The sequence below is a fragment of the Phoxinus phoxinus genome (assembly GCF_949152265.1).
Source record: "Phoxinus phoxinus genome assembly, chromosome: 13".
NCBI classification, from domain to species: domain Eukaryota; kingdom Metazoa; phylum Chordata; class Actinopteri; order Cypriniformes; family Leuciscidae; genus Phoxinus; species Phoxinus phoxinus.
Window position 1 is genome coordinate 2,094,358 of NC_136888.1, and position 25,441 is coordinate 2,119,798.

At 40.0% G+C, this 25,441-nt stretch overlaps 1 protein-coding gene across 2 annotated transcripts in view; it reads right to left on the bottom strand.

Annotated features, from left to right (window-relative positions):
* angel1 (angel homolog 1) overlaps positions 1–24,231 on the bottom strand; it is a 32,002-nt gene extending 7,771 nt beyond the window's left edge. Inside the window, exons 1-9 of one of the 2 annotated variants that reach the window (XM_079633075.1) lie at positions 24,078–24,231; positions 20,485–20,657; positions 14,631–15,075; positions 13,120–13,337; positions 10,753–10,822; positions 7,703–8,133; positions 5,034–5,160; positions 1,311–1,436; positions 1,020–1,050 (exon numbers count right to left, since the gene is read on the bottom strand). In XM_079633075.1, coding sequence (XP_079489201.1) covers positions 1,020–1,050; positions 1,311–1,436; positions 5,034–5,160; positions 7,703–8,133; positions 10,753–10,822; positions 13,120–13,337; positions 14,631–15,075; positions 20,485–20,657; positions 24,078–24,141 — 1,685 coding nt within the window. In that variant the 5' untranslated portion in view covers positions 24,142–24,231. Of the gene's footprint in view, positions 1–1,019; positions 1,051–1,256; positions 1,437–5,033; positions 5,161–7,702; positions 8,134–10,752; positions 10,823–13,119; positions 13,338–14,630; positions 15,076–20,484; positions 20,658–24,077 lie in introns of both variants that reach the window. The other variant, XM_079633074.1, reaches the window with a different exon arrangement.
* Positions 24,232–25,441: the final 1,210 nt, after the last annotated feature.

The following is a 25,441-nucleotide window of genomic DNA, read 5'->3' on the forward strand; positions in this document are numbered from 1 at the left end:
TATAGACTCATTACATGCAAAGTGAGATATTTCAAGCCTTTATTTGTGAAAAGGTTTTCATAAGCTGTAAGCCATAATCATCAAAATTATAACAAATAAAGGCTTGAAATATCTTACTTTGCATGTAATGAGTCTATATAATATATTAGTTTCACCTTTTAAGTTGAATTACTGAAATAAATGAACTTTTGCACCATATTTTTCACCTGTATGTTCATGACCTCAATCATTTTTGGTGACGCAATATGTCGCCCATTATGTTTACATGACAATAAATGTCACCAACATTTTGCCAATTGTTCTGTCATCTTGTCTGTTCTCCATGTCGGAGGCAAAAGTGAAGATCGGTCAGTTCTTTTATACACGTCGACAGGTTTTGCTAACGGTCAATTATAGTGACATGTTTGCTAATGAAATAAACCAATTAAAAGCCATTTGTGTGGAGTGGCATTTGTGTTCATGGTTAAGTGCTATTCTAATTTGCATTCCTGCTAAAAAACAAGCGTTCTAGCGCGAAAATCTTGCCTATAAATAGTGTTGTGCGAGGTTGATCAAATGATCAACATCTCCTCTATTTTGCTTGGGAACTAATGTGGTCGGAACCAAAGTTCACAATGCGTTCCCTGGAATCCTCTCAAACGGAGCACTTCTACATTCCGATTGGTTGCCGCCGAACCGCGTCATAGCTCATTACCATAAAGTTGACCTGACTTCAACTCTCCTCGCCGCTCTCATTGAAAATGAATGACTTCCACCACTTTGACGCTCTTGCCGGCGGCGGTGTGAACCCTTACTTCACAGAGAAAAGAAGGGCAGGGAAAAATCTGTACATGGAAAATCTCCATAAGTGCCTTTTGTGCATGAAACCTAATTTACGATGATCACTAAAATATGCGAAAGGAAAAAAAGGCAATTTAAATAAGTGTCTAAAGAAAGAAGCCGATTCTCTGATTAATGCTTTTCTCTTCAGGATTACGGCTTGGCAAAGACTTGTTAAACCTGAACACCAGCTGACTCACCTTCTACTGAACATCTCCATGTCTTCTGGGTCTGGAAATAAAAGAAGAAATACCATCATTGCAAACACTTCAGACACAAGCAGAAGTCGTCCACAGTTACGCTTTAAGTTCTTCAACTGGAATGTAAAATCCACTCTAGAGACTTAACTAGTTCATTATTTTTTAATCAACTCTCTACATTTGTTGCACCATTTGTTCTTAAATCAACTTGAATATATTTACAGAATTTTGAATTACATGTCGGATCTAGGCTCAGCGCTGACTCGAGCGCAGCCGGTGTGAGTCGATCACCTGGTGTTTTGTCGGTGACTCCTGGTATGAGCTCCAGATCCGCGGGCCGCACACACGCCGCCGGACAGTACCGCAGCTGAAGCATCGAGTCATGGCTGTACTGGCGATTACACACTGGGAAAATACCTTTATAAACAGAATTAAACATGCATGTTGGGAGTCAAAACCAACTGATGATTTTGGTTCCTTAACAATGATATACATTATACACTGAACAAAAAACAATGCTATGTTTGATATCTTAAAGGATAAGTTCACTTCAGAATTAAAATTTCCTGATAATTTACTCTCCCCACGTCATCCAAGATGTTCATGTCTGTCTTTCTTCAGTGGAAAATAAATGCAGGTTTGTGAGGAACACACTCCAGATGTTCTCCATATAGTGACTTCAATGGTCCAGCGGGTCGAAGGTAGGGATGCGCCGATCCGATATTTGTATCGGGTATCGGGGTCGATACTGAATAAAATTCTAGATTGGGTATCGGCGACAATTGCCCCGATCTGCTAGTCGATATAAAAGTTTATGGAGATGCCGGCGCTTTAAGGATTTCGCGCCGCCGCTGTGCGCACTGCGTGACATCATAGCAACGTGCACTGTACGCAGCACATTAACAAGCTAACAGCGAACAGCATGGAGCGAGCCAAAACATCTGCGATTTGGAGGTATTTCACAATAGTTATCCCAACGAGTTCCAACGCGGTTTGCTGTATATGCCAAGTGAATGTTCCGAGGGGTGGTGTCGTGATAAAACTTCAAATTTTAATACTACAAATTTAATTAAGCATTTACAGAGATTTCATCCCAAAGAGCACGCAGAGTTCAACGAGCTAAAAAAAACAAAAACGCGACGGCAAGCAGTTAACTTTGGAGGAGACAACGGAAAGAAAGCAGACATTTCCACACAGTAGTGTGAAAGCAACAAAAATCACTGAAAGCAAACTGAATTTCATTGTTATGGATGGGCAACCGCTGTCTGTCGTTGAGAACAAGGGCTTCCGACTCCTAATAAACCATCTAGAGCCACGGTACGATATGTTGAAACGGAAATATTTATCCGAGACTGCTCTACCTGAATTGTACAAAAAAATATGCAAACACATATATTTGCACTAACTAAACAGTTAAAGAGATTTTAATTCTATTTATTTGTATCCATTTACCAAGCTAGTGAAGCTGTAGTTTTATTCAGCTGCTTTTGTTTTGGATGTTTCATTCCTATTTGCAGTGCAAATAGCATCCATTAAACATCCTGTGCAAATTTTGCACTTTAATTTTGAATGTCAACAAGTTTAAGCTACTGAACTTTTTATTTTATTTTGCACTTGTTGCTCTGGTGCTGGTTTAATAAATCACTAAACTTGTGAATACATTGTTTGTCATTTTGTTTTACAAGGCTAAAAAAATATTGTTTAAGTTGAGCCTGATATCTTGCAAAGTAATGCATACAGCTTATTAAGTAATTTAGCTCTTTTAACATTTTACCTTTGTATCAGATCGGTACTCGGTATCGGCCGATATTGAATTGCAGGTATCGGAATCGGTATCGGAAACAAAAAAGGTGGATCGGAGCATCCCTAGTCGAAGGTCCAGATGTGAGTTTCAGCTTCAAAGTCTCGACACGATCCAGCCGAGGAATAAGAGTCTTATCTAGACAAACCAGCGGCCATTTTATAAAGAAAAAACATTTATACACTTTTAACCACAGATGCTAATCTTGCACTAGCTGTGATGTGCCACACATTACGCAATCATGTTAAAAGGTCACGCGTGACGAAGGCGGAAAAACCGACCCAGTGTTTACAAAGCCGACGTGCAAAGACTAGTTAGCTGAGCGTAAGCAGCGCGTACTTTTTCCGGCGTGCATGTTAATCAATGAGTGCATTCACACCGGCAGCAGGAGCGGCGCGTCAGCATCAGTGCCGCGATCGTTTCGGCGCAGAGTCTATTTCTGCTGCGCTGCTCCTGCTCAATTAAAGTGAAAGCACACTTTTGATGGACAAAATAAATATGATTTCACACAAAAAGTGGCCAAAATGCACAGAATTTGCATGTGTGTTTTAACAAGAACTGGAGTAGGCCATGTCAGAAAAGAAAATGAGTCTATAAGACTCAAAAATATAGGCTGTAGAAAATTTACCCATTTAAACTTGTTTTTATTTCAGTTTGGGTGAAAGTAGGCTATGGTTATGATAATAAAAATAAATAAATAAAGTACACTAGCCAGAAAATATGGTAAACTTTATTTGAGTTTATTATGTATTACTCGGACAGGCTAGCACTACCCAAATAAAACCCGAGTTTGTTGTCTTTTTTCCCCGCCGGTCGAGTTTACTGTCCAGTTCAGTCCATTTTTATACATGAAACATGAACAAGTGATTTTAAGGAAGAATTACAATCACAATTAAAAAAAATACATAGAAAACATGCATTTCTCAAAACAGCACTATTTACAAAGTTGTAATGAAACACTGGTTTATTTTTTTATACATTTCATTGTTTGAAATGGTTCTTCTGTCGGCGTTTAGTAGAGAAAACACACTTTTGAGCTTTTCTTGCTGTGACGCTGCACAAACGCTTCCAGTGTGAATACTCTTGTGTGAATACGCTGACGCTTGCGGTGTGAAACCGGGGTAAGACTAACGACATTTACACAAATAAATAAATAAACAAACAAACAACAATGTCAGACGATTTTGAAGTTGGAGGACATACCCAACATTTATAAACCTGAACACGCGTGACCTTTCAACATGATTAAATAATGTGTGTCGCATCACAGCTAGTGCAAGATGAGCATTTGTGGTTATAAAGTATATAAATGTTTATTTCTTTATAAAATGTCGGATGGTTTGTCTAGATGAGACTCTTATTCCTCGGCTGGATCGTGTCGAGACTTTGAAGCTGAAACTCACATCTGGACCTTCGACCTGCTGGACCATTGAAGTCACTATATGGAGAACATCTGGAGTGTGTTCCTCACAAACCTGCATTTCTGTTCCACTGAAGAAAGACAGACATGAACATCTTGGATGACGTGCGGAGAGTAAATTATCAGGAAGTTTTAATTCTGAAGTGAACTATCCTTTAATATTGCTCCTGTCATTTTTACTTTATTTTTTCTGAAAATGCTGGTTAATGTTTTTGCATTGGACTAAAACTTACCGGCTTTGCTCACACAGAGTACGACATCTTCCCAAAACATTTTTTAAAAGTTTTGTACTTTTAGGTTTTTTTCCACCACCTTTTACGCTTGCTGGGTCAAAACCGACCGGCCAACAAAAATTGCTAATAAATCTCTCTTTACGCTTTAAGCTTATTGACTGCCAGATATTGAATACTATCTTTTTTATCAACTTGTTTGCATTCATTTAGCGCAGGTTTCGTATGTTTTTTAACTGCCTCATTGATCTGAGCTCATGCGCCTCAGTGTTTGAGTAAAACACTTTTACACAAGCTTATTGACTTAAAAAACTGATCAGATCAATCAGTTTCAAAAACACATACAAAACCTGTGCCAACCGAAAGAAAACAAGTCGTCAAAAAGATTGAATCCAGTTTTTGGCAATAGTATAGCATGATTAAAGATTTACAAGCAATTTAAAATGTCGGCCATTTTTGACCCGGAACACTAAATTAGGTCTAAGGTAATAATAATAGACTGTATTTTCAATCTCAAGCACCGACAGAAAGATTGTCCTCATCCGATGGGATCTGGCACTGACCTGAAGCTGCGGTCTGCGATTCAGACTGGTACTGACAGCGGTCACTGACGCCGAGGCTGCTGGGCCACAAGGGGGCGACAAGCCTCGGGTGATGGACTTTATATGACAAATCCGTCTGTCCTGAAACCTGCAAAGCCAAACAATACATTCAGTGTTTTCTACAAACTGCTGCAGTGATCCACTGTATGTATGCATCACGCATACAAGAAGTACACAACAGGAAATATTAGCCACTTTTTTGCTGTAAATTCAGCAAAACTTAAAATATCAGATGATTCATTTCAAATGAATTAATCTGTCAGTGTAAAAACTCATTCACATTATGAAACACCCGAGTTCAAAACTAAAGACAAAAAAAAAAAAAAACACTTAGAAAACACATTTAGATTCTGACTGGATGTGCCATTTTTGACATGCTCGCTCCTGTCACACACATCAGCTCAATTTCACGTCGATTCGATAAGCTCCGATGCTTAGAAAATTAATACAGCAATGTGTTACGGAAAGGGCGATAGGAAGAGTGCAGAGTTAGCTCTGCCATGTGATGAGAGAGAGGACGAGTTAGCCAAATGATAGGGATCTACTTATTTTTGGTTTGCATGAGTTCCAAATATATATTAATCTATCAATTTCTAAAATAAATGTGCGATTAACACTAGAACTCCCAAGATGGTAATTTTGACCGTTTTTATTTTACAGAGTAATAACTTTGTTAAAATAAAATCAATTTGGCTGTTAGGACTCTGACTTTTCCTAACTATGTGTATATTTTATTCTGACACTGTTATTTTATTAAAATCACAAAACAGTTCTGACTATTTCTACCTAGAATGGCCAATATCGGTCATTTTGACCGCACACATTATTGATAGTTTTCTTGTTTAGTTAATGTTCATGTTTTTTCTTAGCCTGTTTTTGTGTGCAAGTACTGGATTGTGCTGCATACGTTTCCATGAAAGTTTTTAATGTATTAAAATGTTTATAGTGTTTTTGTTATTGCATATATGTTATAAGTTATTGTATCATAAGATTTTTTTTTATTGTACAAAGAAAATATTTATCAATTAGGCTGGAAAATACATTTTCACATTTGAATTTAAATGTTGTGTCCTTGTCTTTATTATTAGCCTACCTACCGTAACATTGTAGATCCATTTATTTTTAGATTTTGTATTGATTATTGAACTCGTTTACAAACAGGGCTGTAGGCTAACGGTATGAAGCTTTGACGTTTCCTAACATTTGTTGCATGTCTTTTCACGTTGTGAGTGTGGTGAAAAAAAATAATAATTTGATGCAAAACTTTCCTCACATAGGGTCTCATTCATGAACATGGTAAATATACGAGTAAATATGTGAGTGATCTGCGCGTAAAGAGATCTTCCTGAAAACTCTTCTCCTGATTCACAAATACTTCGTAAACGTCAGATGTGATAGTGAAACGTGTGTGTGTGTGTGTGTGTGTGTGTGTTAATGAATTCCAATCAGTCGTAAATGGGACACGCGTGCACGCTCATTCTCAATTACCATAAACCCCGCCCATTAAATCCGACTGACAACCATATATGGGCATCATATTATGACACCAAACGAAGGATTTCAACATGTCTTCTCAAAAGCGAATGAAAAAGAACAATTTCTCATTATCAGATCATATTTTATTATCAGAAGTTCATTCAAAACGCCACATTTTATTTTCAAGCGTATATAGTGGCGTATCAGGTCCTAAAAAAAGGAAGCTTGGCAGATATCACTGGAGTTTCATCTGTTAATCGAACAGGCCCAGAAGTGAAGAGAAAATGGTTCGACATGAAGCTCGACTGCAAAAAACAAATTCGTTCACTTCGAAAAAATAAAGCCCAGCGCTATTAAGCAATTAATAATTTGATAAAAGTGTTCCGTTTGCAGATATTACTGGCTCTCATAATGAAAGTAAAAAGAAAAAACGAATGTAATTACTATAAAGCCTATATCATATTTTTTCAAAATGCTGTGTAAATATGTAGCCGATTAAGGTGAATTAAAATGCAGCCTTATTAATGAGCAAAACGTTCGGATGTTAAACGCACTCTTTACGCGTGGCTGGCAGCAGGTGGAGATTTCTTTCGTACCGACTAACATTTGGAAAATACGAACATTTTAATGAATCCGAAAATTTACGCCAGAACCACTTTACACACGATTTACACAAACATTCGTTCTGCTCGTGTTTCATGAATGAGACCCATAGAGAGGCAGCACCTGTCGGGGAATCTTTCTTTTGTGCTCGTTTTAAGAGCGATAGCGTCATAACATGATGACAGGAATTAAAAGCTTCATTGGAAAACATAAAAAGAAGGTTCCAATATAGATATGACATGACGAAAATGACGTTCAGTACGGCCATATGAACGTCAAAGTATGAACTCCGGTAGTTCTAGTGTTAAATAGAAAATATATATATATTTTTTAGTGTGGTCACCATTTTCCATTGTGGTATATGGCAACGTTTCTCTAAGTACCCCCCGAAAAATATTTGGGGATTTGTATGATTGAAGCTATTTCATGTAATAAAACTTAAACTTAAACTTAATATTTCATGGTTAGAACATAACGCATACCCACAGAGGGCTACATCTGGGTCCTGTAGTGAAACCTGCGGTCCCACGAGTGAGTAAAGGGTCACTCACCATCCAGGTTGGTAAGCCGTGGTAGTAGAGCTGTCCGCTGCTGACGAACCTCCACAGAGGGCTGTTGGGTAAAGCGTTAAAGTCCCCACACAACACGACCTCACAGCGCCTTCCTTCACTCCTGCACTTCTCGATCATGGCGTCGATCTCGGCGAACACGATGGCCAGCTGCGCGAGCTTCACGTCTCCTCTCCGGGGGTTGAACAGCAGGTGTGTGTTGGCCACACACACGGGGCTGAGCGCTTCGGTGTGCGCCGACAGTGGCTGGAGGAGAAGCACGATGGCCACGTTGTCCCGATCCAGCAGCTCGCAGTCCGGCCGCCGAAACTCCAGCAGCTTGACGGAGAGCTGGGTAAAGCGCTCGCTGGAATAACACACCACACAGCCGTCCGTTTTGGATCCTGTGCGTCGTTTGTAGATGCAGGTGTAACCTTGAAGAACAAATTACTTGATTAAATGGGAGATTAAGAGAAAACTCACCACCTGTCTGACTGAAGTTCTCAAACTCAGGTGTGCATGTGAAAAACGTGCATTTGGGGATTTAATTGTTGCAATTGGAAAATGTGCATAAGTTGTAAATGACAAAGAGGCTCTTCAAATACAAAATTAAGACTGCCGGACACCTTTCATAATGCATTTAGAAGCCATAGAGTGACATTTAAGAACAACGGAATGAATATGAAATAGTGACTGAAACGCGACCCATTAAGACAAAATCAGCTTTTCCATCCAAGATGTTAATCTGCACAAAAATCCTGATAATCGAGCCGTCGTCTGATGAAATCAAATACACATAAGATAAAGACAATATCTGCGCTGTGATTTCGGCTATACTTGCATGTAAAATTAGAGAAGCAACATAATATCTGTGTTTAACTGAATTAAAACGTGATAGAGAGAGGTGCGCACGTGCGCGAGACGCAGAGCGAGAGAGAGAGAGAAAGGTGCGCGCGAGTGCTGGAAGAGAGAGAATGAATGAATTATCAGTGCAATTTTCAAATAAAATAATTTTCTGTTGAAAACCAGATTCTTTCGTCTTATATTCGGGGTATATACGGTATATATTGGTATCAAACTTAAGTTGTATATGTTCTGTCCACCAGAGGGCAGTGTATCAGTCAATGTCAATAGGCAGGCAATGATGTTTTCAGAAGAAAAACTAAATCTAAATCAGACCCTGGATTAACACTAGAACGGCTATGACCGACATTTTGAACGTTTTGAATTTAATATCTGCAATAACTTTTCCTAAAAGTGTCTGTATTTTCATTTAAAATGTTTTTCATATAAATTACACATATTAAGGCAAAAAAACAATGAACATATTGACCGCACCGAATTTCGCGGTATTCTTTTGTTACATTTCCCGCGGTTGACCTTTGTCTCTCTCACTGTCAACAGAAAGGTCAGTAGCGGTCCTGAGTGTTTGCATATATGCTAATTTCTACAAACAAAAAGTATATTAGATTAAATTTGTTGATCAGAAATAGGCTAATAATACCTGACTACGTTACGTAGATATTATACACGAGTTATTAGACTATTTTCTCTGTTATTATATTACAATAAAATGTTTTATAATTAAATAAGATACTTTTAGTTGTTATTATTTTGTTCTGAGTTATGCTGAAGAATGGATATGGAAATATAGCCTCTGTAGAAATAGGCTATTAATACCGGACTACGTTATCTATTTACGTAGATATTCTCTATTACCGGTATATACGAGTTATTCAATAATTTTCTCTGTTATTATATTAAAATAAAATGTTTTATAATTAAATAAGATACTTTTAGTTGTTATTATCTTGTTCTGAGTTATGCTGAATGTATATGGAAATATAGCCTATCTGTTGTGAATATGCGATAATTACGGTAGGCTACTAATGATATTATTATACAGTTCTAGTAGTTATGGGATTCTGGCACTTCTAGTGTTAAACACACAGTATGCTTTCGACGGGTTGTGTGGGCTCTCATGTTGCTGGTCGTCGCGTGGTATGTGAGTTCGGTCCTACATATTTTACACATCACTTTGTCCTTACACGTGATTTTTCCCTGTTTCTTTGGGAACCCAAAGTAGCGCCACACGTTGCTTTTTAAATTGTCGGGAGTGTAGATTTCGAACTTCTCGTCAGGCGTGGGTGTTGTAGGCGTTCGCGCGGCCATTGTTTTGATATACAAAATAGGCGCTAACCAGGATGCTAACGTCACCTACAGGAGCCCAGATGACCAATAAAAGCCTTGCTAACGAGCTCGCGATTCACAACTTCACCAGGCGTGAAAAAGCCTTGGAATCTGAATTGAAAACAACGTTTACAAGCAAACACATTTACAAAAAATAATCCCCATAACAGGTTCGAATATTAAAGGCTGCCTAATATTCGTTCGAATATCATTATTTTTTAAATATTCGAATAACGAATAATCAGAGTCAAAGCCCTATCAACTTGTGATCGTCAACCAGTGGATCTCTGAGTGAGTGAGTGGAGGCGGGGCTCATTTGCATATTCATATAACCACGCATACTAAATGAGGGAAGGGTGTCGAGTTACATTCAAGCTATTTTAAGGCATGAAGAAATTTTTTTCAAGGAAAAAACATTTAAATATGTCATGTTGGTGATCAAAGATGAGTTTTAAGGGAAACAATTATTGACTACAGGGGGACTTTAAAGCTTTAACCAATTGAATCTCCGTCTGCGTGCCGTGATTGTTTGCATCGTTGTAAAATGTAACTATATTGTCGCACAGCTCTAACCTGATAAATGTGACTATAAGGCATAAAGATATTAAGATTAAGATATAACACTAATAAAGCTGCTTTGAAACAATGTGTATTGTGAAAAGCACGATACAAATACATTTGACTTTATCTACACATTGGGTCATTTATTTCATTATGCATTCTTTTTTTTCTTTTCTTTTTTTGCAGGCTTGTTCCTCAACAGGGGAAGATATCCTCACTGTTATGTTATCAGCGGCAGAATAATTCTTATAAATAAAAGTTTCCAGGATAATTCTGGCAGCGGTGTATGTTCGGCACCTCACCCATCTCAGCAAGGACAGGATACATCTGCTTATGAAAGTGATCTTCTTGAACTTCTTGAAGACAAATAATCTGTACAAAGAGAAAATATTGATATTAGTGCAACAGTTGGTCTACTACGAACTACAAACACAAAAAAAAAAAGTAAAAAAAGTAACAAAACATGGCGGATCTGTGAGCCTGACGGTTAAACCTCCATTCATTTTCTACATAGTGGAATTGATTTTTAACGATAACTTATAACCCTTTAAAGACAGACTTGTTCTGAGCTCCATGGCTGTTAGTTGATGGTATATGCTTTTGCTAAAAACATCTGTTCACACTACTTCAACTTCCCTTTCGAGGGAACTCGCGCTGCGTCAATGGCGCTTTGGGAACGCCCCTGCGTGATTGCGTCTGAAGCACGTGTGTCAACCAGTCCAATGGCGAGAGTGAGCGTCACGTGCAGGCGACGTCACGACCAGGAAAGGATAAAGTACATCCAGTCTGACCGGCGTCAGCCTCGATTTAGCCGAAGCAAGTCGATCACAGGAATGCAGGGAGTACGGCAAAGTGACGCAGCGTCTCGTTCCCTTCTCAGAGAACTAGCGTTACAGTCGTAACCTGAGACGTTATTTGACCTACATTACCCATGATGCTGTGAAGAAAATTCCACCAATCGCAGAGTTGCACAAGCAAATTGTCCACGAGCTCTTTAGCTCCGCCCACTACCATGAAGCACCACTAATGATATAATAAGAGTCCGTTTCCCTACGCTCTCAGAAATAGTTTCATATTCGTTATAAATTCATTTGTCATTCGCCATGCTTCATGGGATTGTAGTTCTCTCACTCATTAAAGCCATCAAGTACACAGTCTTCAATTTTCAATTTTACTTTTCAGGGTGTCTATTTACACTAACTCCGCCCACGTCTGATTGGGCCAGACAATATTAGGAAAGACGCTGTATTCAGGGTTTCCACACCTTGGTTAACTTCAAATTCAAGGACCTTTCAAGGACTTTCCAGGTCCAATACCCTCAAATTAAGGACTTAATTTGGGGACACGTTGAGGTACCATCGTAGTAGTTTTGTGTACTTGAACGTCATGGCAACGTACAACACAAAGTACCTCACGCGGGAAACACTTGATGTAACGTGTAAATGCGCGTAACTAGCGTAAATCAAGCAAGCTAGTGCGCGTAGGCCACAAAGTGTTGGCGAAATAACACATTAGCGCACCGGAGGGAATAATATGGAATTTTTTCCAGAAAACTTCTTGCACAAAATAAATTCAAGCACTTTCGAGGACCAGTATCTGTGTGTGTTTATTTTCAAAAACTTTCCAGGGCCTTTTTTTCAGATTCACAAACTTTCAAGGATTTCAAGGACCCGTGTGAACCAAATAGACCCGAGTTCCAATCCACCTTTTGCCGAACTCTCTCTACTCCCTTTTCCCATCACATATCGGATCATAGAGGCATTTATTTACAATAAAATATAAAAAAGTGGAAATAAAGTGTCTAACGTGTGTTTAATAATAAAGTGTTTAAGTTTAGGGGTAGCTGTAGGTAGGGCTTTATTGTCCCAAAAAGACAGAATCCATTTAATAATTTTTTATTAAAGTTTAATGTACAACAACAGTGTTGCAAATAGTACCACTATTTATAAGTATAATATAAATAGCATCTAACTACTATTTATACTTATTGCAAAGAAAATAATGCTATTTTTACATAGTGTAAATGGAATCTATTGCTATTTAAAGGGATAGTTCACTTGTATGCATTGCTTTCTTTTGCTGAACGCAAAGGAAGATATTTTGAAGAATGTCAGTAACCAAACAGTTAACTGGTCCCAATGACTGACATAGTAGGGGAAAAAAATACTATGGAAGTCAATGGGACCAGTTAATTGTTTGGTTACTGACATTCTTCAAAATATCATCATTTGTGTTCAGCAGAAGAAAGAAACTCATACAGGTTTGAAACAACTTGAGGGCGAGTAAATGATGACAGAATTTTCAATTTAAAGTGAACTATTCCTTTAAACTGTGCTGTAGTGATTCTCCCCATAGCTGGTTGGTCCTGTTCATGGCTTATAATGCTTTAACAAGGACTTTTTAAAGGTGTCTTTAAATCGCCTTAAAGGTGGACGATGATGAAATTGTTTTTTTGCATTATTTTCATGTTATGTGAGGCTGCTTTGATACAATCTGTATTGTAAAAAGCGCTATATAAATAAAGGTGACTTGACTTTTTAATATCCCCATGGGAAAAATGAATGGAAAACACACTTCAGGAACCAACGGTGCTGAAGAAGTGGACGGCACTAACGCACTCGATTAGAGTCGATGTCCGTCATGTTTCTCAGGGCTGCCTGTGGTCTTACGTCAGGTTGCCAGATCTGCAGCTCCCTCAGGATGGTCCGGAGCCGGGCGTCCCACGCTAACACTTCCTCCGGGCAGTGTGTGTACAGACCGGGGTTCGCTTCCAGCAGATCCTGAGCCAGGATATTGTACGACATGATGCTGAAGTCGAACGCATCCGCCGCGTCCACAAAGGCGCCGGTCCGGGATTCACTGAAGTCCTCCCACACTCGCCACGTCACTGGCAAAGAGGAAAAAGGACATTGTGTGTGATTACAATGAACAGTCATTTAAATGGAAGATTGAGTCGTCTACACAATTATTTAACAGATTATATCTATGTGTAACTTTACCAGTCAGATGTTTGGACACATCTATTATTATTTCATATTATAAATTTTGTGCTGCTTCATATTTTTGTGAAAAATTATACATTAACTTTTTCTGGAATGTTTGATGAATAGAAAGTTCTAAATAACAGCATTTATTAGTGATAGAATTTAAATGTAAACATTGACTAACAGATTTCACATTACTTTTACCCATTTGATTAATCATGTACATAAAGACCATTGTTTATTGCTTTTCTAAAATCTTAAAATATGCAAATGATACATTACCTAATTAAATGCGCACCAATTTGTATACATTTCCAGAACAGAAATCTGAACATTGGATAAAGCCAAGTTCATAATTCTGGTTTTATATTGTTAATATATTAGAGTTAAAAATTCATAAAATCCATATTAGAGTTTGGATTTCTCTTTTTATCCCTCCATAAATCAGAAAATACTTTCAACAGACAGAAACATAACATTTCCCCATGTTTTTAGGAGTAAAATGTTAACCAGGGGAATGTTATATTAACAAACCTTCATAATATAGATAAAACTGTAAAGTTTGGTGTGTGTAAATCTGCTTAAGTGGACTTTTAATTGAAATCTACAGATGCAAATAGATAAAGTGCAAAAAAATGAACACTTAATTGTGTGTTTTGGATGTTTTCTTTCTACTAGTTTGAAAGAAGAAAAGTTACAGAAGCCAAATCTCAAACCTGACCAGCACATGAAAAAAAAACAATGGTTTTGTCTTTGGTTTTTTTTAGGACTGTGCAAAGATTAGGCTAATCGCATCCAAAAATAAAGTTTGTGTTTACATTATATATGTGCATACTGTGTATAATTATTTTGTATATATAAATTCACACACATTCATGTATACATTTAAGAAAAATATGTTATTTATTTATAAAATATTTATATTTGGATATAATTTAAATTCTATATAAATATATACATGCAAATTCTTAAATACATGCATGTGTGTGTATTTATATACACAAAATAATTATACACAGTACACACACATATATTATGTAAACAAACTTTTTTTTGCATGCGATTAATCGTTGCACTAGTTTTTACATATTTCAGTCATCGAAGCGGACACCTTTAAATCATTCAGTCAGTGCGTCTAAACTTCTGTCTGGGAGAGTGTGTATTACTGCAGGATACTGTAACTCTGAGAGTGCCACCTTCAATACTGTCATTGTGTTGAAAGGCAGGGTAGTAGCTGACGTCAGGAAACTGCACGTAAGGGCGACAGCACATCTGAGACAGCCCGAGGCCGGTGGGGAAGTGCCAGCCGAGGGGCTCCGCTGCTGTCTGGACCGGCGGAGAGTCTGCGAGCAGAGCGGACAGGTCATACACTGGGCTGCCGGTGTGCAGGAGAGCCTCGCTTCCAGAGCCCAGGTACAGGTCCGCCAGGGAGGAATCCATCATGCGGTCAGCATCATAAACCGCATGAGCAGCCATCTCGACTGCATGAGCGCAGCTGTGTCCGTCTGAGTGAGTCTGACCCTCAGTTCTGGAGAACGCTGGGTCATTCATCACAGGGTCACGAGCACTTGCTTCTTCCTCCCGCACCGAAGCCGCTTCCTCATCGTTTCCATCGTTCACACAAGTTTCCATGCAGGCCATCTGCAGGGGTTTACAAATCAGATTTTAAGACCAGCATAAAATTATTACCACATGGGCGGGGGTTTATACTGTATAATGTATAAACTACATTATACAGTTCAAATACAGATTTTGACAAAAACAACAAGTAAACCTCACATTTCATCCTTTAAACCATTTTTTTATGGGACGAGTCAAAATGATAAGTTATTATATTTATATTCTGTTGATTAAATTTAAAATGCATGATTATGCATGATATATTATATATTTAAATGCATGATATTTTATATATGCATATATATGTTTAGATTTTCTAAACTTTGAGTCAAAAAGTGATAATACTTATATTCTGATGATTATATTTAAAATCTATGATTATGCATCAGAATGCACATTTGTTTCTTTTTGATCCACCGGTTAAGAAAACTGCATTTTAAAAGGTCTTAAATTTGGATACAGAAAGGAATTGCTATATGGCTTACAGTTTTTGCCCGTTGCTTAAACACTATAGACCCATGCTTAGACTAAAGTAACACAACTTGAAGCATTTGTTACCATACCTCTAACACATGTACCCACACCTTAAACAAAAGCGCTGCTTTGCACTAGTTGCAATTCTGCAACACACTTACTCCTTTATGCAACACACTTGGTCCTGCATACTACACTCTATTTCTTACATAAGACACTTCGTTCAAAAATGAAAGCTCAGGGTGCCATTTGGAAAACACATGTATCCAAAATACAAAACACATCAGGTAATTGCTACCACTCAAATACACACCTGAAGACACTTACTTGCAAAACTGAACACCAATCAGCCAGCTACAAAAAGCCCTCAGTTTAGCCATTTCAAGAACTTTGCAACGAGGAGGAGGATGATGAGGAGGAGGTAGAGGAGGAGGACGAGGATGATGAGGTGGAGGAGGACGATGAGGAGGAGGATGATGAGGAGGAGGTAGAGGAGGAGGACGAGGATGATGAGGTGGAGGAGGACGATGAGGAGGAGGATGAGGCGGACGACGAGGAGGAGGATGATGAGGAGAAGGTGGAGGAGGATGAGGAGGTAGAGGTAGAGGAGGAGGTGGAGGAGGAGGAAGAGGACGACGAGGAGGTGGAGGAGATGGAGGAGGATGAGGAGGATAAGGAGGATGATGATGATGATGATGATGATGAGGAGGATGAGGATGAGGATGAGGAGGATGAGGATGAGGATGAGGAGGAGGATGAGGAGGATGAGGAGGATGAGGAGGATGATGATGATGATGATGATGATGATGATGATGAGGAGGATGAGGAGGACGAGGAGGACGACGAGGAGGAGGAGGATGATGATGATGATGATGATGATGATGATGAGGAGGAGGAGGACGATGAGGAGGAGGTGGAGGAGGAGGATGATGAGGAGGAGGATGAGGAGGAGGATGATGAGGAGGAGGATGATGAGGTGGAGGAGGATGAGGTGGAGGAGGAGGAGGCTTAGGTGGAGGAGGACGACGAGGAGGAGGAGGAAGAGGACGACGAGGAGGAGAAGGAGGAGGAGGACGAGGACGAGGAGGAGGTAGAGGAGGAGGAGGACAAGGAGGATGATGAGGAGGAGGTGGAGGTGGAGGAGGATGATGAGGAGGTGGTGGAGGAGGATGAGGAGGAGGTGGAGGAGGAGGAAGAGGACGACGAGGAGGAGAAGGAGGAGGACGAGGAGGAGGAGGACGACGAGGAAGAGGACGACGAGGAGGAGGATGAGGTGGAGGTAGAGAAGGAGGTGGAGGACGACGAGGAGGAGGATGATGAGGAGGAGGTGGAGGAGGATGAGGAGGTAGAGGAGGAGGACGAGGAGGATGATGAGGAGGAAGAGGAGGTGGAGGAGGAGGTGGAGGACGAGGACGAGGACGAGGAGGAAGAGGACGACGAGGAGGAGGAGGAGGTGGAGGAGGAGGTGGAGGACGAGGAGGAGGAGGAGGAAGAGGACGACGAGGAGGAGGAGGAGGTGGAGGAGGAGGAGGAGGAGGAGGTGGAGGACGAGGAGGAGGAGGAGGAGGAAGAGGACGACGAGGAGGAGGAGGAGGTGGAGGAGGAGGAGGAGGTGGAGGAGGAGGAGGAGGAGGAAGAGGACGACGAGGAGGAGGAGGAGGTGGAGGAGGAGGAGGAGGTGGAGGAGGAGGTGGAGGACGAGGACGAGGAGGAGGAGGAAGAGGACGACGAGGAGGAGGAGGAGGTGGAGGAGGAGGAGGAGGTGGAGGACGAGGACGAGGAGGAGGAGGAAGAGGACGACGAGGAGGAGGAGGAGGTGGAGGAGGAGGAGGAGGAGGTGGAGGAGGAGGAGGAGGTGGAGGACGAGGAGGAGGAGGAGGAGGAAGAGGACGACGAGGAGGAGGATGATGAGGAGGAGGTGGAGGAGGAGATGGAGGAGGAAGAGGACGACGAGGTGGAGGATGATGAGGAGGAGGTGGAGGAGGAGGAGGAGGAAGAGGACGACGAGGAGGAGGATGATGATGATGATGATGATGATGATGATGAGGAGGAGGAGGTCGAAGAGGCCATGCATGGACCTCTATTTCCGATGATATAAGAGCAACTTTCATCAAGCATGGCCTGACTATGAGGGAAGCTGGGCAGAGACTCCACCCACATCTAAGCCGCTTCACAGTGAACACAGGTGTCTTCACCTCTCTACCTTCTACTCTACTCAGATGGTATTTACAGCACTGTACTACAGTATATCACATTACCACATCACGTGTACAGGGTATTGCAGGGTGCTAATGCTTCCTTTGCAGCCAAAGTGGTCCTTTTTGCAGCCATGGTGAAACATACCATGATTCAGGGGTGTCGGACTGGGGGTAAAACCAGCACTGATTACCAGGGCCCCAAGGGGAGAGAGGGCCCTTGAAAAGTCTGGAATATATTTTATTTGGAACATGGGGGCCCATCAGGACCGCCTATACATAGGGCCCGGGATCTTGTGCTACGCCCCTGCATGATTACTTACAGTATATTGAGATATTTCAGTACAGTGGATGATACAGTATATACAGTAAAGTACTGTAAGAAAGATAAGCAAACCGATGACAATTTGTGGTTGTATTTCTCTAGAATGACTAGAAGACCTTCTGGGGGAGGACGCCAACGCCTGTTCACAAAAGGAACTTGCCGTTGTGGACCTAGTGAGGGCAGACAATGCCATCCGTCTCCACCAGCTATGACAGAAAATACTTGCAGACAGGCAAGTGTTCAACAACATAAACCATGTGAGCATCACCACCATCAGACGCATCTTGGGAAAGCACAACATCACCATGAAGCAGCTCTACAGGGTCCTATTTGAGAGGATTTGAGTGTCAGGGTCAAAGGACTTCGAGCTGAATATGTACGGGTAAGTGTAACTATCCTTTACATTTACAATACAGTATTGGTGAAATCCAGTAGCAGCTGAATATGTACCATATCAGTACCACATGGATCCATTCGGAGAACTACACAGGTACCTGTGTGATGGGGTGAGGGTTCTGTATATATAGCACTGTAGTACAGTAATATTGTTTTTTTGTTTTGTTACAGAGAATCTTGGCCATGGATGGAGCTGCACAGCCTCATGAATTCATTTTCATTGATGAAGCTGGATTCAACCTGAGCAAAACAAGACGACGGGGTCGTAATGTAATTGGCCAAAGGGCAATTGTGCACGTCCCGGGGCAGCGCGGGGGAAATATCACATTGTGTGCCGCCATAAGCCTTCGGGGGCTTCTGCATCATCATGCAAAACTAGGTCCATACAATAGCCAACATATACTCACATTTCTAGATGCTCTCCATAATACAGTTGGACAGAACAGACCAGATCAGCCCAGGTTTGTAGTGGTATGGGATAATGTCAGTTTCCATCGGGCTGCTCTGGTCCAGGCCTGGTTCACCAACCACAATCAATTTGAAGTGGTATAGCCTACTTGCCCCCTTACTCACAATTTTTAAATTTTTAAATAAAGAATTATTTTCGGCTTGGAGATGGCGTGTATATGAACGCCAACCACATGCCCGCATGCCTCCTCTGCAGTAGGCCTATTTGCTTTTTTGAAAATGTGCCTCCTGAAAATATGCCTTCTGAATAAACAGTGAAAATCAAAGACTGCAGTGTTTTATATAAAGTAGACTAGTGTGTTCCCCCTGATCTGAAAGTGTATGCATATGATGCAAGTGTGTGTCATTTTGTCATCAGAGTTACATTTTGACAAAGGAATGTTAGGTTTTGATAGCAGAGTTTAGGTGTTGATAGTAGAGTTTCAATTTGACACAGATGTGAATGGTATATTGCCCAGTGTTGTGTCATGTTTACTTGTGTGTAGAGTTTTGGCACAATGAGCGAAATTTTGCAAAATGTGTTCAAGCAACGGGCAAAAACTGTAATAATGTGATTGATTTTTAACTTGAAAAGGTGATGATTTACAGCAGGTGCTGCTGATGGACCAGCAGAAATATAGCGGTTACTCTGGTAAACCCAGTATACAACGCTGCACTGGGCTAATAAGAACAGCTAATTACTCCGAAAGGCCACAATTTTGCATGCAATATATAAACACTATAAGGTTCAACAATGTCATAATAATTCAGCGCTGATTTTCACTGATTGTGAGCTGTTCTATAACCGCGAGCCTGTAAAACAAGCAACAGCGCCGCATTTTTAATCTGACACATGCAGCGCTCATGATTACATCATCACCTTTTAAAGATGAACAATTCATTTAAGCCATATCATGATTCCTATTTTCTGTCCACAAATTGAAGACCTCTTGAAATGATAATTAAACATTTTAAATAAATCTTTAGATAAATAAAGATTTTTTTCCAAGGAAAACATTTAAATGTCATTTTGGTGACCGAGAAGTGCAAAACAAACCACAGTTCTGAAAACAAAACAACAAATTTATTACACAATGGAAAGACTAAAAACAAATTAACAAGTTAGAAAACACAATAACATTTCCGAAAATGAGATAACAAATCAGAAAACACAACGACAAGTCAGACAAAACGGAAAAGGTAGGTATAATCAAGACATGCAGAAAGTACAGCATGTCTTGATTGACAGATGTCTCGTCCAATCAGCGGTCAGTATTCCATTCGCCACATATACCTACCTTTTCCGTTTTGTCTGACTTGTCGTTGTGTTTTCTGATTTGTTATCTTATTTTCGGAAATGTTATTGTGTTTTCTAACTTGTTAATTTGTTTTTAGTCTTTCCATTGTGTAATAAATTTGTTGTTTTGTTTTCGGAATTGTGGTTTGTTTAGCACTTCTCGGCCACCGTAGATCAAAGATGAGTTTTAAGGGATAAAACTATTGACTACAGGGGGACTTCAAGGCATTTTATGGCCTTAAATTAGATCAAACTGGATTGAAGACTTCTTAAGGAGCGCAGGGTCCATCGGTCACCTCCAGCGCTCCCTGAGGACTCTCCGTCTCCGCGTGGTCTGGACCGGGACCGGTGTCTCCAGCGCTGTGCCACTGCAGTGACAGGCCCGTCTGCTGCGCTCCAGAAACAGCGCCGCCACCATCCCAGACCTCTTTCCCATTAACATACACACACGGTGCCTTGCGCCACAATTCTGTCGAGAGAACATATAAAAGTGACACAGATCTATTTGGAAATTTATGTCATTTCCATGACTAGGTCACTCACTTTGAAGAGACACTTGGTGTCATTTGTTTCTTAAATTTATATCAGGTTTTTTTGCAGTACTATGGTGCAATCTGGAGTTTCTTGGAAAAGGATAGTGTATGAATATGGTAATATTTCAGAGCCAAGGGCCGATTGGGCTAGTTGTCACATGGGAAACTTGTCATGATCTAACGATCAGATTTTGAATAAAAAATTAAATTGCACAAATTGTCTTATTTTCTCTAGGTTAGTTTCAAACACTTAGATTTTTAAGTTAATATATGAATTATGAATTCTTCCAAAACTCCACTATTATTACTTTTTTGTGTTATACTCGGCTTGTCTGTGTTTGTTCCATCCAGACAGACTGTCAGTCTGTGTGTTGTAGGTGAGGATTTTACCATGACTCTTTCTGCATGTTACACTGTCACACCAGTAGGTGGCGACAAAGTGACTGTCTTTATGAGTGAGTCATTGAATCATTCATTCAACCGATTTGATTAATTTAGGAACTGTTGCTGCACCCCAATTCACATCATATCCATCCTAAATGGGTTTCAAAATCAGAAATCAGCTGAATTTGTGGTGAAAAACTACATTACTAGGGCTGTAACGATTTACGATATTAAACCGAAATCGCAACACTCAGATCCACGAACCTGTGTCGCGGTGTGAGAAGGCAGATCGCGATCGACACACCCCTTCCCAGACTTATCTTTCTCGTCCAGAATAGATCCTAGGGCTGTGACGGGGTCTTTTACATATTAGGTATGGGAATTTCAAGCAAAAATAATATTCGAAGATCGCTGGGTATCATTTGATTATTATTCAAAAATCGCACCTCTCCCCCACACGCACACACGCGCGCGTGAGCACACACATACAAGCAAACACCAGAGCAAGTGAGCAAAGCGCGGTGTGTGTGTGTGTGTGTGTGGGGGGGGGGGGGGGGCACCGGCGCGCGCGTGAACTGGAGCTCACCTCATAAACGAATCGAAACTTATATAGAAAGCTTGAAATACTTTTACTTGATTTAACGTTAATTCAAAACATAAAGAAATGGCGGCTTAGGCTAATTCGTAGGAAGTGTGCATTTCTCTATATAGGCGCGTTCACTTTGTGGCAAGCGTTATTCCTGCGCTTGAGATGCGGGTCATGCGGAATAGGCAATATATTATTTGTGGTTTACAGCACAGACAGTAAGCCTCGGTTACCTCAGAAGAATTTTTAACATGCTCGAATCATCTCCACAATGGAGTATAGTTCTGTTTGTTTTTCAAAAGTATTTTGTTACAAGAAAACAGAGTTATAGCTTTAGCTATTTATTTATTTATTTATTTGGCTTTTAAAATCCTCCCTCCTCACAAGAATCGCGGTTTGTATCGAATCGTGGGTCAGAAATCGGGATACGAACCGAATCGTGGGTTTGCTGTATCGTTACAGCCCTATACATTACCCATGATGCTGTGCACAAAATTCCACCAATTAGAGTCACGGTGATTGTTTAGGTCCGCCCACTCCCATGAAGCACTGCAGATGATGTAATCAAGTCAAAATATATAGTTTCTTTCTAGAGATATAATCAAAGAATTTAAATGAATGGTTTTATACTTCTCTATTGATTTTAATTAGTTTTTCATTCATAATGCTTCATGGGATTGTAGTTCTTTCCCTCACTAAACGTCACTGTCTTGCATCTCTGCCTTTCTGTCTAATTTTCATATACTTTTTTGTTGTTGCTTCAATTCAGTTTGTAATGTTGTGATTCTCCTCATACTGAAGCTGATTGGTTTGGTTAACGCTTTAAAGCTACACTGTGTAGGATTTACTCGCATCTAGCGGTGAAATCATATAGCCTATGACTACCAACTGAATATTACTTTCTAGCTCCTCCCACTCCGAGGGCGTTTTAACTCCTACGGTGGCCGTATTATTCCAAGTCTGCCGGCAGTCGCGAGTAATCTCCCGCTCGCATTCGTCACGGCGCCACTGAATGTAAAAACGTGAAAGGCGAAGCTTGAATTTTTAGGTTTGTCCCTCTTTGGCTAATGTATTTACAAGATAGAGACGCAACATGGCTGCCGCCATTCGAGCAGCTCACCCGTATGTATTATAAATGGCAGATTCTACGCTTACGAGAATACTTGATTAGTTGGGTTGAAGTAATTACACATGAATGAGCACATATAATTTTGAAAGAACAAAGAGTTTTTTTTGCAAAGAATCAACTTAAAAAAATTGCACAGTGTAGCTTTAACAAAGATTTAATTTAAATCCTCACAGGCAAAACTAATGGAAAAAATACTTCCGGAACCAACGCCACAGAAAAAATGTCCGGCACTAAGGCAGGAGGAACCGGTTCAGAACTACAAACACGAATAGGCTAAATGTTCAAAAAAAACGACAAACATGGCGGATATGTGAGCCAGACGGTTAAAGTCAGCATGAAATGGAAGTTATGCTGGTCTTTTCTTCTCTATTGTGCCCTATATTTAGTGAAACGCTTCTGGAACAAGAACAAATGTGGGCGGGGCTTGATTTTGTCCGTAGGGAATTGATTGGATGGTTGTGGTTTGCTATTGGTGGATCTTATGCGAGTGACAGGATGCCCCGCCCTCGTCATCAGAGAAGAGACTTCACTCTTCTAATCACTCTGATTGAAAGATTGCAAGGCACATAAATAAATAAATAAAAATAATTATTATAATAAATACTGCAATGTTCCATAAAAAAACAATTGACCATTTTTATTTCATGGTGACTTTCTTAAAGCCCTTAACATGTTTTTTTTTTTTTTTTATGTTTTGTATTCAAATAAATTGTAGTTAAATTGATTTCAATTAATTAGACATGCTTGGTTTATTACTAACATATAGCCTAATTTAACCATAAAATAAGTGTCCAGGGAAAAAAAATAGAACTGAATTCATAGGTTCCTAGGAAACATTCACAAATAACCCAACCCTTAGAGATATTAGCCTATTTACTTGAATAAAAAGTGTGACAACCAGCCCCGGACTATTCCTAAATCAAAGTACCGTTCCCATCTAACACCATTACTGCACCAGATGGGTAATTGATTTGATTGGGTGGTTTGACAGCATTGACGGACGGGTGATTGATTGATTGATTGACAGCATGCACATAAATGAAGGCCTGCAGAACCCAACTATATATCAGCATCTGCGGATCGCTTATTCTGTCGCCACACTTTATATCCATTATTCAACCCAAACTTCGACATGCTGCGGGTCTCACGGACGCTGCCTCGGGCGCACGTGCTCGTGCTTGTGCTCGTGCTTATGCTCGTTCTCGTGCTGCAACATCAACAAACGGCAAACGCAACGAAACACCGTGACCTTCTTACCTGACAGTCTTCCGAAGAACCTCGAGAGCGGATAGAGCGCGTAAAACATCACACTCGCTATCATGATCCACAGGAGCACGGGAACAAACTTTATTCATAACGCTGAACGTAAACAGCATGACGACCAACGCCAGCGGGATGACGTCACGGCCATGCGGGAGGACCTGTCATGTTATTGTTTAAAAACATTAATTATTTTTCGTTAAATTGCATTCGTTCTATTTACAGTATATTTTATATATTGTGTGCCTGCATATTATTGTTTGCAATGTTATGAGTTAATAAAAGCTGTTTTTGATCGGTAATATTGGATGACTTTATGGATGACGTTATCGATCAGAACTGCGTGCATTTGCATACATTGCAGCATAGCCTACAGTATTTAGTGACGAGCTTAGCATGCACATAATTATAATGCATCATATTTAGTTGTTATAGCCTGAAATGCTGTTATAGCGCAACATTGAAAAGATAGCTTGACTACCTTGGAAAAAAGTTGCCAAAAACATGTTCAGATGAGTAGGCTAATGCATAAGAACTGTTCATGCTTAATCAAAACATTTATGTTTTTTTTTTTTTTTTTTTTTACTTTTTTATAAATAAAAAAAATTACATTTACACGTTTTGATCTGAGCATGAACATTTGTGAGATTTATTCCGTTTGACCAATTCTGAGGATTATTATTATTTTTTTTCATTTATTTTTTTGTCATTTAAGTATTTTCAAGGTAATAGGACATCTTTTACATTTCGTTCTATAACTAAATTGGCAAATTGTTTGTATTTATTTTGATCATGCATTACCATGGCAACTTATTTTAAAGTCCCCCTGTAGTCAATAATTGTATCCCTTAAATCCCTTAATCTTTTATCACCAACATGACATATTTAAATGTTTTTTCCTTGAAGAAAATGTTTTCATGTCTTAAAATATCTTGAATGTAACTCGACACCCTTGCCTCATTTAGTATGCGTGGTTCTATGAATATGCAGATGAGCCCCGCCTCCACTCACTCACTCACTCACTCAGAGATCCACTGGTTGACGATCACACGTTGATCTGATTGGTTACAAGGTAGTGTGTGACGTCAGAAACACCAGCGATTTCACACCGTGTGTTTGAGACTGTCTTTGGTTCACTGCAGTTTTAAGCAGAAAATACTCAGCAATGCTGTCCACTTATGAACTTACACATGGTTTCTCTTAAAGCGTATTAAAAACACAACATAGACAAATAAACAACATTAAAAGCTTGATTTTATAACTCTGCTAGTTTTTAAGTGTTTAATTTCACTGTTATTGTTACCATGGCTTCATCTGTAGGAATGTGAGTCTCTCTCTGACTGTGCCTGACATGCATTTTT